We start from the raw sequence: 25759 nt of genomic DNA, 5'->3' as shown, positions 1-25759 counted from the left end.
CTATTCTTTGTAACTGCAAACAGACATGGCTTATCTCACCTGTTGTCAATCTGGCCACAGGTGATCAGTGTGAGCCATTAGTCTGGCTATAAAACCCCCTACACTGCACTGACTCATTGCCCAACGTAGGTCTATTCTCAATAGTTCCTGGGTGTGATTCTTGTCTGTTTATTTGTTTCTGACCTCTGCCTGTTTGACTACTCTTCTGGATCCTGACCTTGTCCCGTGTTACTGATTGGTCTTGACTCCGGCCTGTTTATCCTGACTATGCTCCTGGTTCCTGATCCTGCACTCACTGACTGGTATTGGCCTTGCCTGCTCCACATCTACTCACTTTCTGTTCCCCATTTTTCCTGTATAAGTTACTGTTCCCTTGTCTGCCCAGAGCTTTCCCCTTGGTCCTCTCACGTTAAGACCTGGAGGATTCCTTCCGAAGTGAAAGGCAGTAGACCGGGACCTTGGGGTTTGCTCTGTTTTTTTGGGATACAATACGTTACAGTTCTACTGATAATGTACAAGCCTTCCACCCCTCCATTGGATCATAAACCCTCTGAACCCTCTGGCCTTTTACTGCCCAGGATTTACTGCAGCTGTAGTAAGTACTATGTGGGCCATATGCACAGAACCAGCATTTCTGAGGTTTTTGATGTATAGCACAGCATACATCAGAACGACCAGGACTTTTGTGAGTTGAGTTCCACCCTACGCTCCCCTCTCTCCCTGCCACGGGAAAGTGTGTTGGCTCATCTTTCTGCAAAGTCCCAACATAAACAGGAAGCTTTTAACATCTCATCTGTCTGCGTTGGTGACAGGGTGCAGGGAGTGGAGATACTGCAGGCTTGTCTGCAGAGCAAGATGCAGAATACAGTATATACATACTGTTAATGCATCTCTAGTACTATTAAAAAGTTGATTGGTGAGGGGAAAACATATAAAGAAGTGCAGAAAATCATAAGCTGCTCAGCTAAAATGATCTCAAATGCTTTAAAATGGCAACCAAAACCTGAAAGATGTGGAAGAAAATGGAATACAAACATTCAAATGGAGAGAAGAATAGCCAAAATGGCAAAGACTCAGCCAAGTGAATCCAAGCTATCGGCAAAAAATCCCTGCAAAGTCCCATTGTTGAAAAAAAGACGTGCTGAAGAGCTTAAAATTTGCCAGAGACAAAAGACAAAAACACATTGACTGGCCTAAAGAGAAACGGCACAACATTTTCTTGACTGATGAAAGCAAGATTGTTCTTTTTGGGTCTAGGGGCCACAGACAGTTTGTCACACAACCCCCAAACACTGAATTCAAGTGAGTACAGTGTGAAGACAGTGAAACATGGTGGCACAAGCATCATGATATGGGGATGTTTCCCATAGTTGGGTCTATTTATCACATACCAGGGATCATGGATCAGATTCAATACATCAAAATACTTGAAGAGGTCACGTTGCCTTATGCTGAAGAGGAAATGCCCTTGAAATGGGAGTTTCAACAACGACCCCAAACACACCAGTAAATGAGCAACATCTTGGTTCCAGACCAACAAGATTGACATTATGGAGTGGCCCAATCCCTGGACCTTAATCCAAAAGAAAACTTGTGGGGTGACATCAAAAATGCTGTTTCTGAGGCAAAAGCAAGAAATGCAGAAGAATTGTGGAATGTAACAGGTGCCAGAAGTTGGTGGACTCCATACAACACAGATGTGCAGCGGATCTCAGAAACACTGATTATACAACTAAATATTAGTTCAGTGATTCAAAGGAAAGCAAAATGTTGAAACATTTTTCAGTTTATATAGTGAATGTTTGATTTAATATTATTTCCTTTTCTTCACTTTCTGTAAAGGAATAACACAAATTTGATAAATGTTTCTTCATTTTATGATTTGGAATAGAATGTGCAGTGTTCCCATTTGTGTGTGTATAGAAATAAAAGCTATTATAATGATTTGGAGCTTAATTCACTTTTTAAAGCACACTGCTATTATTATTCTGAACACAACTGTAAGGGCTGTAGTTCAATGACATACATATCTCCATGCGGTAAATAGGTGTAGTGGTAAAACAATTATTCCTTATTAGAGTGATTACAAAGCAAATAACACGTATCCTCTATGTCTAATTAATGTATTTTATTTACAGACCAAGTGCAGATGTTTGCTTGCACTCAGTAGTAGAGGAGGGGGGTGGGGAAGTTGCTGAAATCTTTTGGTGGTTTAGTGAAACAGGTAGTGGTTAGAGAGCAGCATTCATTTCTGGGTGGATCTGTTCCAAGACTTTGACAGAGGGCCCTAAATATATAAACTGCATGGTTTGAAAGGCCCTTGTATGATGGATAGATAGATAGATAGATAGATAGATAGATAGATAGATAGATAGATAGATAGATAGATAGACAGACAGATACAGCAGATATATAGATCTGATGTTGCTGGTCTTTTTGCATGGTAGATACTTTATATTTGAATAAACATAATTTATAGTAGGATGAACATTATTTATTGTAAATGATAAATGATACGCACAGTTTTCAGAGTGCACAGGTTCTGCAGCCTAGTTCCTCTGTGTAGTCACAGAACCCCTTCTTTACAGTGGGAAATACATTATTCCTTATAATGAATAATTAATACTCAGAGATCCCATAACTCAGCCTGCAGCCTTGTGTCTTTATATGGTCATAGAACCCCTCAGTGACTTCTAATATCCTTATAATTTACAGTAGGGGGTACATTATCCCTTATAATACATGAGTGATATATATACCTTGTGAGAAGCTGCAGCATATGCATAGTGTTCACCAGCCACTTTCACTGAACAGCGGGGGTTTCTATGAATATACAGTACCAATTCACTGACAAGCTATCTCCAGAGGCTTCTTGTGGTATTTATTTATAAAATCTGAGAAAATTACACCTTCTTTTACCAAAGCCTGATGCCTTTCACTAACACCTTGCAACGTAAGTGTGATGCATATGCTTTATTTATCCTTGTGCAGAGTCTTTATTTCTCACCTCTCTTGGGCTGCTCTGTTAACCCTGATATTCATGAACTCACTGTCCGGGTCTAGGGCTGGTGTGTTAAGTGTTGATATATTTTAGGCTGTTTATGTAATGCAGAGTGATCTCCATCATTGGGTGAAGCTGGCCATAGACGCAAAGATCCGATCGTACGAATCATTGTACAATTGGACTTTCCCATCTCCCGACCCGCCACTAACCATTCCGATCAAAGTCTTACCATTCCGACCAAATAAAGTAGTTAAAGCCGATGTTCTGCCCTGACAGCAATCGTACGATAGATAAAGCTGGTGACAGTCTCCCACTGAAAATCATACAATCGGCAATACATGCAGAGATATTACCCGCAGCCGACAGAAATTTTCTAACCTGTCCGATCGACCAAATGACCGATCTCCGCCGGACGAAAAATGTCGGGACTCTCCACACACGGTCCGAAAATCATACGAATCCTCAATTCGTACAATCGGATCGTTGCGTCTATGGCCAGCTTTAGGGTAGGGACACACTGGGCGATTTGGGGAGTTTTAGTCGCCTGGCGACTAATCGCCGCGACTTTTCTCCCCGAATGCCTCCCCTCGCTCTGCGCCTGGCTAAAATGAAAAATCGCCTGCGCTAATCACACGCGGCGATTCGTTTTCCGAAATCGCCCGAAGTTGCCTCACGAGGAAACTTCGGGCGACTTCGGAAAACGAATCGCCGCGTGTGATTAGCGCAGGCGATTTTTCATTTTAGCCAGGCGCAGAGCGAGGGGAGGCATTCGGGGAGAAAAGTCGCGGCGATTAGTCGCCAGGCGACTAAGACTCCCCAAATCGCCCAGTGTGTCCCTACCCTTAGGCTGTGGGAGATCTCCAGACTGATGGAAGATCTCCAGCAACCCCCAGGTTGTCTTTCCTAACCCCCTCTTCTCTCTTCATTAAGCCTTTCTACTTGGAATCTATTGTGGTGGCTCCTTGTGTGGTTTCTCATTCTATATAATCCACCAATCTCTAATGTGAAATCTTGTTACAACACCTTCTGGCTATAGAGACTCCCTGTCCCAGTACCCTTGTGCAGAGTGAAAATGCAGAATCTGGAATGTTCCTTCCCTTAGATGAACAGTACTGTAGGCTCTGCTGCACTTGCCATGTCTCGTCATTTACATTTGCAACTGCACTTATCTCCAGGTAGTGCTTTCTTTTTATCTATTGGCTTAAGAGATGGTAGTAGCAACTTGGCACAGCCTAATGCAAATGGGATGAAGATAGATGAGAAAACACACAAGATTATTGGAAGTTGTGCTTTTGGACAGTTGTGCATGTGTCTGTTCTTCCCCTGGCAGAGACCTTGCGGATCAACTGCAGATATGATTTCGGTTTCCTGTTAACCCCCTTACCCCGCCCGCAGCACCTGCAGTAATACCAGTCCCAATTCTTTAGCCTTTCTATGCCATAAGGAAGTCGGAGGCCTAGAATTGCATCTAGAATTTAATGCAGTTTGTCAGAAAAAAACAATTTGAAGTTGGTGCTCAATAAGTTGCCTGCTGTTTTTAGTTTGTTTTAAATATAATTTAGGGCTAGGGCTAGATGATTGTGGCTCTAGGGCTGCTCCTGCTCTGTCTGCATCTGAAAGCATTGTCTCTGCTCGGGTGCAGGCAGATAAATTTTGGCGCTGAAACACAACATTTTGCATTTTGTGCTCAAATCCACCCTGCCTGCAGAGAAGGGGAGAAGCTTAAGTACCAATGAAAATGTCTAACATATATTGAAAAGTTAATTTGGCTGCCACCTATGGTACAAAGTGAGGGGCAAAGTATAAACATGCAAAAAACACTCAAAAACGCTGGTGTGAGCTGCTGCAAGGCCTGGACTGACTAGGGGGCACAAATCTGCATTCCTTGGTGCTCTAGCGTTGGGGACCTTTGTAAAGGATCTCTGGCTATTTTTAACCACTGGAGGGCACACTTTTATTGTAGTCTGTGTATAATTCATTTTGATTTTAGCTTAAACTGTATGGCAGAACCATCTTATGCTAACAAACCAATATGCAGATAAAGTAATGCAGTATAAGGTATGCCTGTGGAATTGACTGCATACTTATTTACATATTGTACATATATTAAAAGAAGAGGAAGTGAACTGTTTTTTTTTTTGTTTTGTTTTTTTTTTTAGCATTATGGAGTGTTAGCATTTAAGCCACTTTGTAAATATGCCTTTATATTTAGTACTGCAACAGTAAAAATGTTTCCCTCAGGATAATAATGTGTGTGTGTGTATGTATATATATATATATATATATATATATATATATATATATATATATATATATATATATATATATATATATATATATATATATATATATATATATATATATATATATATATATATATATATATATGATTATATTAAATGTTAGAGCTTGATAACCTCCTAGTTTCCTTTCCTTATCTACATTTTCATCAATCCTTCTTGTTGCCTCCCAAATTTTTCCCGTCAGTAAGCGAAGAGCTTCAGGGATACCCAGGTACCATGACAGACGCTATTAGAGACATCGGGGTGAAGCAGCCCCTCCCTGCTCGGGGAGTGGGAGAGAAGCCCGCCACGGAATTTGGCTATGTGGGTATAGACGCTATTTTGGAGCAGATGAGGAAAAAGGCCATGAAGCAGGGCTTCGAGTTGAACATTATGGTAGTGGGTAAGTGATTTCTTACTTTACTTTTGTCTCCCTGATTTAATGCCAGTCCAGCTGCCAATATCATAAGAAATAATTGTGCACGCACTCCTGCAGTCAAGGTGGTTGAGGTAAAAACATGAAGCTTTATTCCATCATGTTAAAAGGTCAGATGATACGTAGTCATAGGCACTAGCATTACAACCGTTACAGATAGTTATATTTTTTTCATCAAAACCAGTTATATTGATTATCATCAAAATATTGGTTTTGATGAAAATCTATAAAATTTGTGATCATATTGTAACTATTTCTGCAAGTTTTTACTAGATTTAATTATCGCAATAATTATATGTACAGTATCAAATTCAAATGCCAAAATATATCTGTTATTTGCACATTTTAATTTTACTAAATTTGTAAGGATTTGTAAATCGTAATTTTATTATAACTGATATGTATTTGTTAATTGAAATTTTCTCGATTCACTTAATATCTAGAAGCGACAAATATATACACTTTGTAGCGGCAGCTTTTCCATTTCCTGATTGTTAAGGGTTAATGGTTTTAATTATTGAGTCCGGAAAAAACCTTATGTAAGGTCAACCTGGACGTCATTTCCTTCAATTAAATTTAAATATCTGTAACGGTTCTTTGTAATGCTAGTGCCTATGACTACGTATCATCTGATACGAAACGCGTTAGGACGTTTATCTTTTAACATGATGGAATAAAGCTTCAAGTTTTTACCTCAACCGCCTTGGCTACAGGAGTGCGTTCACAATTATTTCGTATGATTCACATTGCCTAAGCTACGGGTTCGAGGCACAGCACCCGGGCCACTCGGCCAATTTGGTGAGTGCAAGCTCTGCTGACTTTTATAAATCATAGTCTAATTGGTTATTTATTCAAGTGTCGGACCTGGGGTTTGTACACCCAGGTCAATCTTCCTACTTGGTGAGCTATTACCTAGAAGTTGTTTCCGTCACTATATGTTTTAAGCACAACTATAGTTTGGTGCTTTATATAATCATTAAGTGGACATTGAGCGAGATTGGAGCCAGCCGTTTTCTTTTCTCAGCTGCCAATATCCACCAATAAACATTTCTGTTTAGTCTACTGCAACTAAAAAAATAGAAGCTATGATTTGATTGATTGCTGTATAAGTACACTGGTACACATAAGCACCTATATTAATGAATCACCTTATCCCCTACACAATTGTAGCCTAATTATACAAAGGCTTCCCCAGGCAACAGTTTTTCAAATGTCAAGGCTGTGGCACACAACATATCACTTGCACCAACTTGCCTGGCACATGATTAGTGCTCCTCAGCAAATAACATATAGCAAGTGCCTTGGGTCTCTTGGCACCTAGTAAACTTAATTTCCATGGCAGGTATCATACTTTTATCACTGCCTAAAGAGACAGATTTAAAAATTCCATGCATGCTATAGCCTGGTGAGTGCATACCTGCCATAAAGCAAGATGGCACTGCTAACAACACTCAAGTGGCATTGGTGCACAACCAAGTATGTTATTAAGTGATGTTGCACTCACTCCTGTTCTTGTGGGTATCTTCTGCATCCAGCTACATACATAGCCAGGTTCATCATTCACCCCTTTATTAACAAATCAACCACCTTTGGTTTCCCTTCTTCTTCAGGTCAGAGCGGACTTGGAAAATCCACATTAATAAACACTCTCTTCAAATCAAAAGTAAGCAGAAAGTCTGTGCAGCCGACAGCAGAAGAGCGCATCCCCAAAACCATAGAGATCAAAAGCATAGCTCATGGTGAGTCTTGGCAATATGCGAATGGGAATGATAAATTGAGACCACTTGCAACTCTGTTAGAGCATAATAATGCCCCCATGTACTAAGCACTGTTCTGCAGGAACAGTCCCCTATGTATGAATATAGCCAGTCCTGAAAAAAAAACACACAATATGTACTAAGACTAAGGACTTGGAGAGACATTGGTTAAAAATAATTATTTTAGTAGGTGTATAAGGGAGTGCATGGAATTTTGCACAAGACTTCATTTCACTTTTTACTGCCTTGGCTCCCTCCCTGACAAGTAATCTGATTCTCTTTCAGAAATCGAGGAGAAAGGGGTGCGTATGAAGCTGACTGTCATCGACACTCCAGGCTTTGGAGATCACATCAACAATGAGAACTGGTAAGGGGAAATATTTAGGATAATGGATAGTAGCAGAAAGGGTGGTAATACCCAGGCCGTCTGTCCTGTAAATTCCACATTCTGATCTTAGCCTGGTTTAAAAGGGACGGTAATAGTTTATTGTATAGTGGGGCAAAAAGTAATATTCCCTGTTAAGTCTCCAAGCTTGAGAAAATATTCTACTATTATAAGATAATGTATACTATACTATATTAGGTTGATAATTACATTATTGTTTCATTTCCCACTTCCTGTTCTGAATGGGTTAATGTAAGAAGTGAAGGACATGAGAAATGAAAATGACACTGGTGCCCTTACACCTCCATCTATAGTATGTTAAGTATGCAAACATAGCTTGTTGTGCATTCTTTCCTCTGCGCTTTGTTATTCCTATATGATATCTAGTTATGAGAGCTGCCATGTCTTTTGCCTTAAAGGAGGACTAATCCTTAAAAATGATTGTGGCTAAAAGAGCCATATTTTATATACTGAACTTATTGCACCAGCCTAAGGTTTCAACTTCTCAATAGCAGCAATGATCCAGGACTTCAAACTTGTCACGGGGTCACCATCTTGGAAAATGTCTCAGACTCTCATATGCTCTGAGCAGCTGTGGAGAAGCTAAGCTTAGGGGTCGTCACAAATTATCACGCAGAAAATAAGGTTGGCCTGTAATATAAGCTGATGGTAAGCTCAGTAAGTGAGAGCAGCACAGAACATGTGCAGTGAATCCGCAGAAAAGAAGATGGAGAGCTACTGGGGCATCTTTGGAGACACAGATCTTTACTGCTAAATCTGGTTGCATTGGGCTGGTACAGAAGCCCAAGACATAATGTACAACATTTCTAGCTACTTTTTTAGTTATGATTTAGTTCTCCTTTAAGTGATTCATACATTAATGCCATTACAGCACTGCTGCTGGGGCACAGAATAGAATTGTTCTGTTGCTAGGAAAGCAGAATAGCAGCTCCTACATGTCACATGTACATGTATATGCCCCATTCATTTGTTTCCTTAATTAGGTCATAAAGATTCATTATAAATATTCTAAATTGGATTTCCCTTTAGTCACAGAGCTTCACTTCCTGGAGTGCGTCGCAGTATGTATTATGGACTAGATTCAAATCTGAGTTTGTGTTCACGTCATGCTGCGTCGTATTGGCATAACGCTAGTTCACACTAATGCAGTTACAGTAATGTTGCCATGGGGTGTATCTGTCGCTTGTCCGTTGCTTCACACATCATCGTGACTTCTGCAATTATTACTGAACGTAACCTTTCCTTTGTCCCATAGTCACCTGACCCCCACGGTCTATACATTGTATCTTAGCTAAAATCCAATTTGTAGTTCACTGTTGAGTAAATAGTAGACTGCAGTGGAAATGCCCGGACACATACAGATGGAACACTGGCTTATTCTCCAATGAATTCTCTGCATATCCCAGTCTATATCTACAAAGATCTGAATCAAAGGAATTCCAAGATTACTAGGTTATCCAAAAAATATAATCTGGCATAGCCAGTGGTCCATCTGTATGACTTATGTGTTTTTATGTTCGAATTCCTGCATTTTGGCAATTAAAAACAAAACATTTGCACAGCTCCATCTGTAGTTAAGGTTGCTGGTGTCCATAAATAGTTGCCATGCATGAAGGGGTAAAATAAAGATTCTATGGCAAACCCAACTGCTGCTGTACATTGACACATGACTACGTATCTGTATGGATGCTGCTTGTTCTGACTTGCTGTTCCTCTCAGCTGGATGCCCATCATGAAGTTCATCAATGACCAGTATGAGAAGTACCTTAAGGAGGAGGTCAACATCAATCGCAAGAAACGCATTCCCGACACCCGAGTCCACTGTTGTATTTACTTTATCCCTGCTACAGGGCACTCGTGAGTATATCTGAACATCTAGTTTTTTTTTTTTTTGTTTTGTCCTTCCCTGCCAAGCCCATTGTATCTGTTGTGTTAACGAGTGAAGAGGGCAGAAACCAACATCAGCCTCTCCTGCTTGACATTTGGCAATACATTTTCCTCTGAGACCACCATCAGGCTTATATTCTGGGAGGCTAATAATTATATGCATATTTAAATGCAGTTGTCATTGGTTCCATCAGAACCCTGCACTGAGAAGCTTACAATCCCAGGATTCTGGGAAAGCAATACTGACACTTTTAAACTAAGATGAACATTTGATTTGTTACATAAAAAACCCTGGTGGTTTCCAGACATTTTTGGTTTTTAGTAACTTTCTTTAGTCATATCCAGACTGAGAGTCAAAATAGGCCTTGGCATTTCAAGTACAGAGAGGCCCAAAGAGCCCTCCATCTGCCCACAAATCATGACTTTCGATAGCATCTTAGAGCAGCCATTTGCCAAAATTCACAGTCCAGGCCTGTCTGCAGTCCAGCATTTGTTTAGGAATATCGTGTTCCCCCCATATCCAACCTTTACTGGCCTGATCAGGACTTTGGGCACTTATGTCAGAGGGTCCACTCAGTTTCTGCCCTAAGCTGTTCAGGTAGATCTTTAAAATACGTCTAGTGGCAGCCACATGCCTGAACTGTGAGATGATGAGCATACCTTGATCTTAAAGGGCTTCATATTAAAATAAATTGACACTTGAAAGTGTAGCTATATTAAGATTTTGATACATTATAAGTCCCAGCATGCCATGGCTGCCATTCTTAAGCTATTGATGATCTTTTACTCCCAGTACCCTTAATGAGTGTCTCCTGTTGGATATCCTCAGTCTGTGTGCAGCTATAATGCTAGTTTTGGAAAGATAAGAAGGAAGAGCAGTGTTGTTACCCTCTATAACATCTTATTGGCCAAGACTCCAACTACATCTGGTGTTCTGGCTGATTTGTTGCTTTTGGGGACCTGTGAACACAGTAACGTGGCCAGATACAGAATGATTCCATTAGACAGCAAGAGATCCTGCGGTTAGCAGAAGTGCTGCAGTTGCAGAATGGTATCACACACACTATACAGAGGCAAGCCAGCAGAACGCCCGTAGCTCACAATGCTACCCAATCCACTTCGCAGGATTATTCTAAATTTTGGTGATCAGTGAGAGTTCCATTGATGTGAAGGAACAGAACTGCTATGTTGGTACAGTGCCAGTAGCTAATCCTTACTGGAACCTTAAAGGGAAACTGTCATTGTGACATAAATAATTAGCTGTAGTCCCCTACCATAAGATGGTTTTCCTGTTGCAGCCTATTGCTCTTTTACTTCTCTTTTACATCTCTTGCCTTGATCCACCATTTCGTGATGGTCTGTGTGCTGCCTCAGAGATCACCTGACCAGAAATACTGCAGCTCTTTCTGTAACAGGAAGAAGTGTGGAAGCAAAAGACACAACTCTGTCTGTTAATTGGCTCATGTGACCTAACATGTATGGTTTGTTTGTGTGCACCGTGAATCCTAACATCCCAGGGCGCGGCCCTTATTTTTTTTAAATGCCAATTTATGATTACACAATGGCAAATACTACTAAAAAAGTATATTATTATGAACATGGTTTATTTACATGAAGCAGGGTTTTACATATGAGCTGTTTTATGCAATATATTTTTATACATTGTTCTTTAAAGGGATACTGTCATGGGAAAACGTGTTTTTTTCAAAACACATCAGTTAATAGTGCTATTCCAGCAGACTTCTGCACTTAAATCCAATTCTCAAAAGAACAAACAGATTTTTTTATATTCAATTTTGAAATCTGACATCTGACATTGAAATCTGAAAGTAGTTCCATCCTAAAGTGCAGGCACAAGTCACATGACTGGAGGCAGCTGGGAAACTGACAATATGTCTAGCCCCATGTCAGATTTCAAAATCTATCAAGCTTTTTAGATTTTGTTTGCATTTCTCTATGTTTCTTCCACACCGACCAGTCAAACTGTAATCATTGTTTGTGGGGGAATATTATTATGGTTATATTCTTCTGTTTCCTGCCTGATTGCCAGTAATAGGACTACTGGATTTTGTCCTAGAACATTCGTAATATCTGATTAACATTTGGATTCAGTGGGTGGGAGGAATTATTCCCTCACTCTGATGTAATGATTCATAATAGACGCAAGTTTGTGGCCCTCCTCCCTAAATACATTGCAGAACACAAGCTCCTCCTACCTATTTCTGTCCCATTCTCTATTCCGGTTATGTTAACAATGAGATAAATTTGATTCTTTCTGTGTTTATTGCAGACTGCGGCCCCTGGACATAGAATTTATGAGACGCCTCAGTAAAGTAGTCAACATTGTCCCTGTTATTGCCAAAGCCGACACTTTAACTCTAGAGGAAAGGGACTACTTCAAGCAGAGGGTAAGTGGAATCCCATGGAGTTGTACTGCCAATATATATATATATATATATATATATATAATATATATATATATATATATATATATATATATATATATATATATATATATATATATATATATATATATATATATATATATATATATATATATATATATATATATATATATATAATATTGCTTCCTGTTGCTGCCAATCCAAAGCCATAGAACCTTGAGCCTTCTTTTGGTTTAGCAGGTATATGTATATTGTTTGCAGCTAAATGAGGTTCCTCGTGCCCATAGCTTCACTCTCACCTTAATCTCTAAAGGTTCAACCTGTTATTTTGCCAGGATACTCAGTCATTTCTTTTCTCCACTCCTTCCTCTCAGATTCGTGCTGACCTCCAGAACAATGGGATAGATATCTATCCACAGAAGGAGTTTGATGAGGATGCAGAGGATAGGCTTGTGAATGAGAAGATCAGGGTAAGGGCTCATGTGAGGCTTCATCTCCAACCTCCTGTCTGTGGTCTCCTTCCCCATCCTCACTCAATTATTTTATAATTTTTTATCTTTTTCTTTTCAACCCTATTCTCCTATTACAACTTCTCTTCCTCCTATATTCTCTGAATTCTCATCAATTTGGGGTAGTCATTACCTGTCTAGTGTGCCTTACTTTACCTCCTGCTTACTACAGCTGCGATGCCTTCCTTGCCTTACCTGTTATACTTACTAGTGATGTGCGGATCAAGAAAATAGGACCTGTACCCGATCCCTCCCAACAGAACCGTACTCAACCCAGTGCAGCAGCTCTATTTGTAGACCCACTTCCTACCTGCCCATCTCTGGCATCACAAAAGGGGCGGGGCAGGCACACTGCTATAAATAGAGGCTGCCGCTGTTGGAAGGTCAACCCAGCAACCATCTGCAAAAGTCTACCCAATATTCTTGAGCGGGTCGAGAAAAACTCGACCCGCACCCACCTTCCCCCCTCCATTTTTTGGATCTGCTCCACCCCACAAATGACATCACAAAAGGGATGGGCGGAGCAGGTGCACTCCCATAAAGCCAGAAGCTAGCAATGTAAGGTTGCCGGTGGGGAGAGCAGGCAGAAGAGCTCGACTTGAACCTGCTCACGACTCGCAAATTGTGCAGCACGGTCGGCCTGAACCCATGGGTCATGCGGGTATCTTGCCTGCCCACACGTTGTTAACGCCCAAGCCATACATCACTAATACCTACCATGCCTACTTCTCCCTGCCTAATATGTCTGCACCTATTTTCCACAGGCACAAATGAGCTGAATAATACAGTATTTGTAATAATTAATTTTCCCCTGGCAGTGTGTAGTGTTTATGAATGCAAAGCAGTGTTTGCTTAAATACAGAGTAAAAATGTATCCAGGAAGAAAATGTTCTAGGGAGCTTTACCCAAATGATTTCTCCTACCTGCTTATTTTTTCTCTCTTTCACTATAGGAAATGATTCCTTTCGCTGTGGTGGGAAGTGACCAGGAGTACCAGATTAATGGCAGGCGGATACTGGGACGCAAGACCAAGTGGGGAACTATTGAAGGTGCGATGGAGAGTTACATTGCTCTGTAACTTGGGAGACTATGTGGTATCCTAATGTGCATTCAAGCAAACATGATTCATTGAATAGCATATTTGGGGGGCAAAGCCTCCTTTCTTTCCTAGATAAAATTGAAATGTCAAGATCCACAACTATTCAGAAATATAGATCTATATTAAAGGTGCTTAAAGGAGAAGGAAAGGTTAAAACTAAGTAAGCCTTATCAGAAAGGTCCATCTAAATATACCAGTAAACCCCCAAAGTAGTGCTGCTCTGAGTCCCCTGTCAAAAGAAACACTGCATTTCTTTCCTTCTATTGTGTACTCATGGGCTTCTGTATCAGACTTCCTGCCTTCAGCTTAAATCTCATTGCCCTGGGCAAGAGCATGCTCAGTTTGCTCCTCTTCCCCACCCCCCTCCCTTCTCTACTGTAATCTGAGCCCAGAGCTGGGAGAGACTCAAGCAGGAAGTGATGTCACACCATGTTAATAATGCAGCTCCTATCCTAAACAAACTGAGAGTTTCTAGAGCTTTTTACTCAAGTATGGTAAAACATTCTACATAATAAATATAGCATTCTAGCTTGCACTATTGCAGCTAATCTATTGCCAATAAAATGCCTCTGTAGCTTTCCTTCTCCTTTAATGATGTCATTTCATAACATGACTTCATAATTTTCATATTTCATAACAAAACTTATATTGTAAATTATATACGGTACAGGTATGGGACCTGTTATCCAGAATGCTCGGGACCTGAGGTTTTCTGGATAACGGAGCTCTCTGTGATTTGGATCTTCATACCTTAAGTCTACTAGAAAATCATGTAAACATTAAATATTCCCAATAAGCTGGATTTGTTTCTAATTAGGGTTTATTATATTTTAGTTGGGACCAAGTACAAGGTACTGTTTGATTATTACAAAGAAAAAGGAAATAAGTTTTGAAAAAAATTGGATTATTTGGATACAATGGAGTCTAAGGGAGACTGTCCTGAATAATGGGTTTTCGGATAATGGATCCCATACCTATACCACTTTTGTAAAATATGTTCCATGTTCCTGAAAGACTTTCTTGACTTTCAATATGTGTACATTTTACAACAGGGTGTACATTATTTTGTATGTAAATAAAATACCCCCTATTGTAAAATATAAGGATATTATAAGTCGCTGAGGAGTTCCATGACCATATAAAAATACAAGGCCGAAAGAGAAGTGCTTTTCTAAAGGTCATGGAACTTAGAGGTTACATCTAATATCCTTATATTTTCCAACAAGGGCAGGACTGGGATTCAAAATAGGCCCTGGCATTCCTAGTACAAAGAGGTCCAAAAAAGCCTCCACCAGTCCACTTAATAGTCACTTTCTATGGCATCTTACAGCAGCCCCTCTGGCATTTGCCACAACCCACAGATTGCCAGTCCGGACCTGAACAAGGTGTACTTTATTTATTATAATACACAAGTTTTAGTGAGTCATGTGACAAAAATGACCGCTTTATAACTGATGACATCATTAAGAGACGTTTATATAGTGAATAAAGTACCCCCTCTTGTAAATCATAAGGATATTATAAGTTACCGAGGAGTTTCATGACCATATAAAAGCACAAGTTTCATGACCATATAAAATACACAAGTTTCAGTGAGTCATGTGACAGAAATGACATCAGAACTCACCGTTTATAACTGATGACATCAGAACTCACCGTTAATAAGGATATAATTTACAAGATATTTGTGGCTTTTGTGTATTATAAGGTTATAATTTACAGGATATTCATGGCTTTTGTGTATTGTATATGAGAAAACCTATGCAAAGCTAAAAAACTATAACACTCTTTAAGAAAGGTCAGTGACTGAAACATATTGCTTTATTTTCGAGAGCTTTACTTTTTTAATATATTCTTATTTCTATAATATCCCATTCTTCGTTATCCCCTTTTATTTTGTCCCTTTCTGCACTCCTTTACTTACTTTTGCCACACTTCTCCCCACCTCTATTTCTTATTTTGTTTACTTTATTTTGTCCCTCTGTCTTTTTATCTTTTGACCCCCAACATTTTCTTCTCCCCTTTGCTTGTTGTTGGAATTAAATATCCATAACTCCCCTACTGTAGAAACCTCTCCTTGCCCCTCTATACACGTGCTGCTGATCTAGCTGGACTCTGAGAAACACTTTACTGAGCTGTGTGCTCCCCACTACAGTGCTGGAAAGCAGACAGTCTTTTGCCACGTCCCTCTTGCTTGTGTCTCCCAGAAAATGCCCCCCTTCCCTTTCCATTTCCCACAAGCTCCTGTGGTTCCTTGGCCTCCATTCAGCCACGTGCAAGCTGTTGTACTCAATCCATATACAGCTAATTCCATAAGCATGAAGGCAAAACCACTGGGAGTCTGTGCACAAGATGTTCTCTTGCCTGTGTCAGTGCAGTGGAACATACAATCCGGTATCACAAGCAAATCCGATTTACAAGGCATACATAAATGGTGATACATAAAAGGAAATTTTCTATATACAAAAGAAACTTGTCTTGTGAAAGCAGTCTTCCTAGGCATGCATGTTCCTTCTTTTCTCTACTATATGCATGTTTCTTCTTTTCTCTACTATATGCATGTTTCTTCTTTTCAGGGTATTATGTATTAAGCAATTTTGTATGCACTGTCCCTCAGTGCATTAATCCATACTGTCCCCCCCAGCCGACAAAAACGACAGCACCCACTATCATACTCGGGGCACGCTGTAATAATAGTTAAGCAACAAGTCTATTTTCACTTCTTAAATATTTGTAACCACAGCCATAAAGATCAAGTACTACATGTGCCATCTAGTGGTGATGAGAATGTTTGAAAAATCCTTTGTTTATTTGCCCAATTATTTGCTATCCTGCCTGCCCCTGACCTCAACTTAAGGGTAAGGCCACACTGGGCGTTTTGGGGAGATTTGGTCGCCTAGCAAGGAAACTTCGGGCAACTTCGGAAAACGAATTGCCGCGTGTGATTAGCGCCGGCGTTTTTTCTTTTTAGCCGGCGCAGAGTGAGGGAAGGCGTTTGGGGAGATTGGTCGCCGCAAAGACGAAGCGATTAGGCGACCAGATCTCCCCAAAACACTCAGTGTGTCCTTACCCTAAAGGCCAAGAACACACTGGCGGTCATCTTTAAAGTTTGCGCAGCGCATATTTATTTGCAAGTGGTTGTATTGCCCCTGTTTTTTTCTGAGCGTTAAATATTGCACTGCTGTGGCCGTATTTCTGTTTTTTGTGAATTCGCATTAAGAATAGATTTTCCCAAATGAGACCGGTGTTTGCGAGAGTGCGCCCACTGTGTGAGTTTGTTGTGCGCGACAATAACGTTGACAGTAACTTAAATTCGCAATTTGCAAAACTGTTTTGCAAATATTTTCTCAGTCACCAAAGTTGTGGCGTAATTCAAACGCAGTGTGTGCACATAATATTCGCAATTTGCGATTTTTGCCATATTTAAAAAGCTCCTATAGACATTCACAGTGTGAAACAAAATTCGCACTTGTGTTTGCACTCCGCTTTATAAATGTAACCATGTGCAGGGCAAATATATTCACTGTGCGAACAAATCTGCCCTGCGCAAAGTTTAGAAATGAGCCCCTCAGTGGGTCATCTGCTTTCCTCAGCTTGAGTTTAGAATTGAGGAAAGTGGATCCACACCATCATGTATCCTCATGTGTGGAGCAACAAAGAATACATTTTGGTGTGAAAATACTAAATTTCCTGTTTCTGTAGATAATCTGGACAAAGTGTATATTGTATATAGATATACCAAAGTGGAGATCTGTAGATTTTTTTTTTTTTATGAAGCCAACTGAAGTTCTCAAGATGTAGATTTTTATTAAATAAAAAAAATGATGGAACCTGTGGCTGACTGAGATCACTGTCATGTCCAATACCTTTGTCTCTGTTTTTCCTTCCTCTTTAGTGGAGAACACAGGCCATTGTGAATTTGCCTGTTTACGAGATCTTCTTATCAGGTCAGCACCTTTGCTTTATTCTACCATTATGTTATGTTCTAAAAAAACAGAAAAATGTAGACCGACTTAATAAATGATGGGATATAAACAACAATTAGATTTGAAATGAATATGCTTAAGACTCCTTTTCATGTGGGACTCTTAATGCTACTGCAATTAATAACTTTGAAACACAGGTTTTGGATTATAAGAAAATATTTTTTCATCACCTCCCTTTAAAGGGGTGGTTCACCTTTAAGTTAATTTTTAGCATGTTATAGAATGGCCAATTCTAAGCAACCTTTCAACTGGTCTTCTTTATTTATTTTTTATGGTTTTTGAGGTATTTGCCTTTATCTTCTGACCCTTTCCAGCTTTCAAAAGGGGGGGGGGTCACTGACCCCATCCAAAAACAAATGCTCTGTAAGGCTACAAGTTTATTGTTATTGCTACTTTTTATAACTCCTCTTTCTATTCAGGCCTCTCGTATTCATATTTCAGTCTCTTATTCAAATCAGTGCATGGCAACCATATTGCTGAAGTTGCAAACCGGAAAGCTGCTGAGTAAAAAGCTAAATAACTCAAAAACCACAAATAATAAAACATGAAAACCAATTGCAAATTGTCTCAGAATATCCCTCTCTACGTCATACTAAAAATTAATTTAATCCCTCATACAATTGGCTTCATTCTTTTCCTCTAATCCAGTGGTCCCCAACCAATAGCTTGTGAGCAACATATTGCTCTCCAACCCCTTGGATGTTGCTCCCAGTGGCCTCAAAGCAGATTCTTATTTTTGAATTCCAGGCTTGGAGGCAAAAATTTGGTTTAAAAAAAATCAGGTGCATTGCCAAACAGAGCCTCAATGTAGGTTGACAATCAACATAGGGGCTACCAAATGGCCAATCACAGCACTTATTTGGCAGCCCAAGAACATTTTTTCATGCTAGTGTTGCTCCCCAACTCCTTTTACTTCTCAATGTTGCTCACGGGTTCAAAAGGTTGGGGATCCCTGCTCTAATCCCTCTAGGGGGGAGTGCTTGAGTATGTGTTTTCTGCTATTTTGCTTTTGATTGGAGAGAGACTGTCATGTGATTTTATCATTGTGTATTTAAATGTTTTTTGAAATGGACATCATTTAGCCTATGATTAAGGACTATTATTTTCCAAAACGAGTCAGGCAGTGATGCATCTACAGGATCTTATATAAACTTTTTCCAATACTCAAACAATAAAGAATAAACTTTTTTAAAGGATTGCGGTCTACATTTTTCGGTTTTTGATAGGGATGCACCAAATCCAGCATTCGGTTCAGGATTTTGCCATTTTCAGCAGGATTCGGATTCGGCCGAATCCTTGAGCCTGGCCGAACTGAATCCGAATCCTTAAAATCATGTGACTTTTCGTCACGAAACATGGAAGTAAAATATGTTTCCCTCCCTTGCTCGTTGTTATGTTATACCCCATTGCTTAGGCAGTTTATTCATATATGGGGCAGTTTGTTCTGAGCATTGATATATATATTTTTTTAATTTCCATGCAGGACGCACATGCAGAACATTAAAGATATTACCAGCAGTATCCACTTTGAGGCATACCGCGTGAAGAGGCTTCAGGAGGGCAATATAATGTCCAATGGGACAACAGAAAAAGACTACTCGTCCAATGAGATGTAAACCTGCCCCTGGCACATCACCTCTGCCATTTTCTTGTCTTCGTTTTATTTGTGTCTGTCTTCTTCTGCCATTCTTGTGCCATGGGGGGTAATAGCCTTATAGCTGGAGCTGGCAGCCTGGAAAATGTCAGGTTGTTTTTCTCTGTCCCCCTTATTAAGTCTGGTCATTGTACTAGAAAAAGAAGGGGGATTGAGGCATATTATTCGAGTATTAAGGGAGAGCAGAAAGTGTATACATTTCTTTGAGATGTTTCATCAACCCTTTAGCTTATTTGTGTTTTGTGCCTCTATGAATGGAACAAACCAAATGCCCGGCAACCATTGTATTGCAGGTAATACATCCGGGAGGGATTTCCTCCCACAAAGGAAATTTGTCGTTGCAGGTTGTGGTACAGAAAGTGACTGTGATGTTCAGGCTCCCTCAGCTTGGGAGAGAAGGTCGGTGTATGTAGGAAGGAGAGAAGAATTGTACAAGAAGGTTAGAAAAGATAAGAAGGTTTATGGTTTTCATATCCGTCCAAGATTGATTCATGTTTTCTTTATTCACCTTCTATACTTGTCTTTCAACCCTACTCCGAGGGATAGGATAAATATATCAGTATAAGGGTTAATTGTATGTGTGTTTTTTTGTGTGTGTGTGTGTTACATTCCGGGTGTTTACTGGAAGTCTAGGTATAGTGGAGCCCCATTTAGGGCAGGGCTCAACCAAACGAGGAGCGCGCCTATTTCATATTTAAATTTTTTTTTTTTTTCTTCTGGAAGCGTTATCTGTGGTTACGTGAGCCATCCTATTTAGTGCCCTATATACTCCCTCCCCCAAAACATTCTCCAGACTAAAGAAACATACAAATCATTTACTTGTCGAGTTGCTATGCTTTAGCAAATTTAAAAAAAAAAAACTATTTACTGAAAGATATATATTTCCGATGCTAAGGATTAAGGTATGAAGAGGCAGGAAATTCAATGCACTTGAAACGATGCCATCCTGTCTGATTGTTATTGTAATGTCGAGGAAAATTCATTGTTTTGTGTACGTTTGTTTTTCTTTCATTGCTTTTATTCTCTGTTTATTATTTTTTTCGAGGGCTAAAATATAAAAATCAGATTCCTAAAAGTGGCCTTTTATTTGATTCATATGCATTATGACAAACTAGTCTTTTTTTTTTTTTTTGTAAAAATAATAAAAAAAATTGTTTTAAAATGTATTTCCTAAAATAAATGTTGCAAACACCAATGTTTCATGTAATGTTTGTATATATGGGGAGTGTGGGGGGTTATGTTACGTGTATGTTTGTGGTCAGATTACCGTTGGGGGTGATCAATGTTGCGGTGCTAAACCAACGGACTCTTGAGACCAAAGTTGTTAAAATCAGAGATAAAGTGGGAGACTAAGGAGCTTAAAGGGGAAGTAAAGTCTAAAATAGAATAAGGCTGAAAATGCTGTATTTTGTATACTAAACATACTGCACCACAAGCCTAATCAAACAATTGATTTATGCTTTCAAAGTTGGCCACAGGGGGTCACCATCTTGTAACATCTTTGCAAGACCAAGACTGTGCACATGCTCAGTGTGGTCTGGGCTGCTTAGGGGTCGTCATAAATGATCAAAACAGTACAAGTCAAATAATATCTGCCAGAAGCCGATACAGCAAGACTGATTAATAATCAGAATATGCACTGAGTCCTGTGTTGTCATTTAATCTAATATGGATTTTATAGTTTTTTTATTGTTTAATACAAACTTTCTCCATTTCTGCAGAACCAGTGGCTGCAGCAAAAGAATCCTCCAAATAGAATTCCAGTTTATCTGTTTAAATCTGGCTCCATGATCTTTGTCCCAGCAGCTGGAGTTGGAAACAGTAAAGGGAATGTAAAGGCAAAAATAAAATCCAATACAAATCTCTACACAGTCGCCCACTGCTCTACAGGGAAACAAACAAAGCTGTTTGAGTTCTGCATGGCTGGGAAGTAAGGCGGAGGCTCCCCCTGCTGTTCATAAGTATGATTGTTTCCCTGCAGAGCAGTTAGGGACCATCTGACAATTCCTATCCACAATAGTAAATTAAGGGAATATTTCACTGCATACAATCAGGTTTCTAATAAAAACAGTACACATTTTTTATTGAAAGTATATTGGAGATAGGTTTCTTTTTCATTAAAGTAAAAATGGGATTTAATTTTTTTGTCTTTACATAACCTTTAATGAGCTCAAGTAGAGATCTACAAGGTGCCAATGTGTCCCCTCCAGTTTGAGTTGGCACAGATTATCAATCCATGAATTGGACCCTTCGGAGGGCCTATCCTATAAATATCTGCCTAAAAATCAGACAGATTATATTTGGTCAATTCAGTTGTGAGTGAGAGATCCCTGTTTTATTTCAAGAATGGAGATCCAGCAAAGCCTGATCACACTTGCAACACATTTGTGGATGTGTATCTTGGCTCGAACAAAGGAGGTGTCTGAGGACTTGTTTGAAAATCAAATGATGTTTTAAGTCAAATTCATATAAAAAATATAGACTATTTCAAATGGTTTACAAAGTTTCAAGCACTGCTGTAAGCAATAAAAAGTAGCAATAAGAATAAATATGTAGGTTTACAGAACATTTGGGTTTTTTTTTCGTTGGGGGGTCAGTGACCCCATTTGAAAGCTGGAAAAAGTACAAAAAAGAAAAGAAATAAGGCCAATTGAAAAGTTGCTAAGAATTAGCCATTCTGTAACATACTAGAAGTTAACTAAAACTCCTTTTAATGTGCAGCATCAACGTGTTGCTAAAACAAACGTCTCCACAATGTTTTTGGAGGTAGGGGCCTTAAAGGAGACATTTTGTTTAAAAAAAAAAAAAGTGCCATTATACTAATTTACATGTAAAAGAATTGTGCTTAAAAAAGTAGTGTTTCAGGCTGATTTATTAAATATTTCTGCAAAACCCCTAATAATCCCTCCCTTCCACTTCCTGCTCCCTGAATTCCCAGGCTGTGCAGGGGAGCTGGCGGCACTCACTGTTCACTGCACTGTAGGACAGGAACCAATCAGCAGCTAGCAGGACCTGATAGGGAACTGAAGCCTGTCTGTGCTTGGGTGACAGGGCAGTGCTGTGATTGGCTGTCCCCCTTGTACTGTGCTTCTGGCAGGGACCGTTAGGACACGCCTACCCCTCATTTGAAACACAGACAGGGACCAGAGAACATCTATAGGGAGCTCCAATAAAGGGACTATTTTTAAAGATTATATTAATTTTTAGCACCATGTAAAAGCAACATCATATTTTACTTATAATTGCCTACAAAATTCGTTTTTTTATTTATCCTTTATGTCTCCTTTAAAGATTTTGCTATGGTGCCAAATTTTCTTATCACTCATACTGTGCCACATTTCCTGAAGGACTCTGCTGAAGAACCACCAAGTCATGGGTGGCACAGGCAAAGTGACTTCATCTAGCATTGTAACGTCAACAATAAGACAAAGAAAGTGGATAGTGGATCTTCCTGGAAAGCTAAAGAATTTCTGTTAAGGACCCTATAAATCCTTCCCTTTGTTGTTGGTAGTTTTTCTAACCTTGGACACTGTACAAATTTTCAGGATCCTGGTTTTAATAGTGACAGAATGGCAGCAAGTTAAAAGAAAATTATACCCCTCTGAACAATGTAGGTATTTAAAAATATATTGCATAAAACAGCTCATATGTAAAACCCTGATTCATGTAAATAACCATTTTCATAATATACTTTTTTAGTAGTATGTGTCATTGGGTAATCCTAAATAGAAAAGTGACATTTTAAAAAATAACGACCGCCCCCCTGGGATCCTAGGATTCACGGTGCACACAAACAAACCATACATGTTAGGTCACATGAGCCAATTAGCAGACAGAGCTCTGTCTTTTGCTTCCACACTTCTTCATGTTACAGTTAGAGCTGCAGTATTTCTGGTCAGGTGATCTCTGAGACAGAATAGGGACCATTACGAAATGGTGGTTCAAGCAAAGTAAAAGAACAATATTTACTTCATATATATACCAGTTTGGTGGAAATCTTTAATATGCTACTTAATTTTATATAAAGTATGTGTTGCTTTAGTAGTAGTTGTGGGGGTATACTGAGAGACACTTTTAGGTGTCCAACAAACATTGCCTTTTCATTTGGGTTGATCTCATCACTAAGTTTGGCGAGTGTGGCTTCAAAGCGGTAAGAGTGGCAGCAGTTTGAAAAACTTTCCAGTCAAAGTCAGTGGAAAAATTGGGGAGTTCAGAGTGCCTCCCCAAAAAGACAGAGGATGGGATCATGGGAAATGCATAAGCAACCTGCTTGACAAGTGTCGTACTGGGGGGTCCATCAGGTCTGCAGCCTCAGGGGCCCCCCACACCATCCCCCGAGCCACAAACTCCTCCTGACTTTGATACCTTCACCTCCAACAACCCCTCCCCCCCTGCACACACATGCATTTTTCCAGCGCTGCAGCATGAGTGGAAAGAAGAAGGAGTGCAGGAGCGGGTCTACGCTAGCGTGGGGCGACTGGGTTTTTTCCCAGTGTCCTGCCGGTCCAGCCTGACCCTGTGCTTGGCTATAGGACTTAGCCTATGACTAAGTGTCCTTGGTAGACACGAAACGCTTCAGGCCTTGGTTCTTAATTTTTGGAAAAATAAAATGTAAGCTTTTTTAACCTTTTACTATCTGACTCTGGCTTTACTACTTCGTGGGTTCCAGGCTTGTGCCAGCCTCTTTTGAAGTCTCCTGGTATTTTGCTCCCCTTGATGAAGGTCTGGGGCATGTGCACCCGGGCCCACTGTGTACAGCGGTAAGCTCATTCAACACGTCTACACATAGCATATACTGGTTATATATTTGTAAAGTTTGTATAGTACAAAGAAGTGTGAAGAGTTTGGGTGTTGTATCCCTAACCTGTAGGAGGAAAAATTGAGGGGGGTGGGTGCTAAGAATAAGAAGCAGAAGAATAAGCTGAAGTTGGACACAGAGGCGTACCTAGATATTACTGAGCCCACAGCAAGATATTTTTCAGGCCTCCAAAATGTCTAGAGGTTGACTTGTTTTACCAATATTTATTGAACTTGTATATGAATTAGGGACTCATGGGGCCCCTACAACTCCTAGGTCCCCCCTGCTCTGCTTCCTCTGTAGTTACACCTCTGGTTGGACAGTATTACCATTTCCCCAGTCTAGTTTCCCACTTGACTCAAGCAGCTTCCGCATTACTACCGGAAGTGTTCCTGCATGACCCTGTATAACAGCCAGGAACCAGTTGCACCCACCCGGTATGTAAGAAGAACATGTCATATAACTTGCCAATGTAAAATTAAGAAACATACTCCTGGGCACAGTTTGACTCGACCAGACCTGTGCAGTGGATTTTTTACCTCAAACCTACTGTAGTGGCATTGGCACACTTTTAGGGGCAAATTTACTTACCTCTGAAGTTGCGCCAGCGTTGACTTCGCCGCACTTCGCCAGGGTGCCGCTAATTCACTAAAATCTGAAGTTGCGCTCATGGAGGCGAAAGGCAGCGAAGTTGTGCTACCATTAATTCGTCAAGCAAAGCGAAGTTACACTAGCGATGCCTAATTTGCATACGGCGCCAAGTTAAAGTACAATGGACGTATATGTAGCAGCAAATACATTACACTACACAAGCCTGGGAAATCTTCATAAAATAAAATAGAGTTGTTTTTTTGCCCTACACATGTGCCCACTGTATAGTTTAGGTGCCAGATGTTAGGAAATGTAGGGGGGAAGGAGGGTACCCTCAACAAAAATTTACGATCTTTTTCAGCCTATCACCCTTAAAAAACGCCAGCGAATTTACAGCAGCACCCATTAGTAAATCGAAATGATGTCACACTGGCGAATTTGCGCTAGCCGTTTCACGCTTTAGTGAATTTGCCCCTTAGAGAGACCATACACAGAGAGATCTGCTCGTTTGGCAATGTTGCCAAACGAGCGGATCTCTCCCCAATATGCCCACCTTGAGGTGGGCGATATCGGGCTGATCAGATAGTAGGGTTGCCACCTGGCCGGTAAAAGTTATGCTTGATGCCAATGTTATTAATAGGAACAAAACAGCAAGACCGGTATTTTTTTCCAGCTTTAACTATTTTACTTTTGGGCAGCTTGTGTCTTTATAAAGCTTTTTGATTTCTTAATTCCACCATGCGAGGTTTCATTTTATGTTGGATAGATTAATTTCTTAGTACTTTATTTGTTAATTTGATTAACTCCCTTTTACAATGCAGTTATTGTGCTTATACTTTTATAAGTGTTATACTCCTTTGCATTGAAAGCTACATGTTATAAACTTGCATGCTTTTTCATCGTGGTTAACATGATCTGTTAAATTGAAAATCTTTTGTGCTTTGG

At 39.9% G+C, this 25759-nt stretch overlaps 1 protein-coding gene across 5 annotated transcripts in view; it reads left to right on the top strand.

Annotated features, from left to right (window-relative positions):
* The window catches only part of septin9.S (septin 9 S homeolog), a 115557-nt gene extending 94937 nt beyond the window's left edge, over positions 1–20620 (top strand). For 4 of the 5 annotated variants that reach the window (XM_018237621.2, XM_018237623.2, XM_018237622.2 and 1 more), the window contains 9 exons: positions 5492–5689; positions 7333–7461; positions 7765–7846; positions 9605–9742; positions 12063–12180; positions 12552–12647; positions 13639–13735; positions 17681–17732; positions 19255–20557. In XM_018237621.2, coding sequence (XP_018093110.1) covers positions 5492–5689; positions 7333–7461; positions 7765–7846; positions 9605–9742; positions 12063–12180; positions 12552–12647; positions 13639–13735; positions 17681–17732; positions 19255–19387 — 1043 coding nt within the window. In that variant the 3' untranslated portion in view covers positions 19388–20557. 5 annotated transcript variants of the gene reach the window in all.
* Positions 20621–25759: the final 5139 nt, after the last annotated feature.

The sequence above is a fragment of the Xenopus laevis genome, chromosome 9_10S (genome assembly GCF_017654675.1).
Source record: "Xenopus laevis strain J_2021 chromosome 9_10S, Xenopus_laevis_v10.1, whole genome shotgun sequence".
Lineage (NCBI taxonomy): Eukaryota > Metazoa > Chordata > Amphibia > Anura > Pipidae > Xenopus > Xenopus laevis.
Note: the sequence above shows the minus strand (reverse complement) of the source record. Positions and strands in the feature narration are given on the sequence as shown.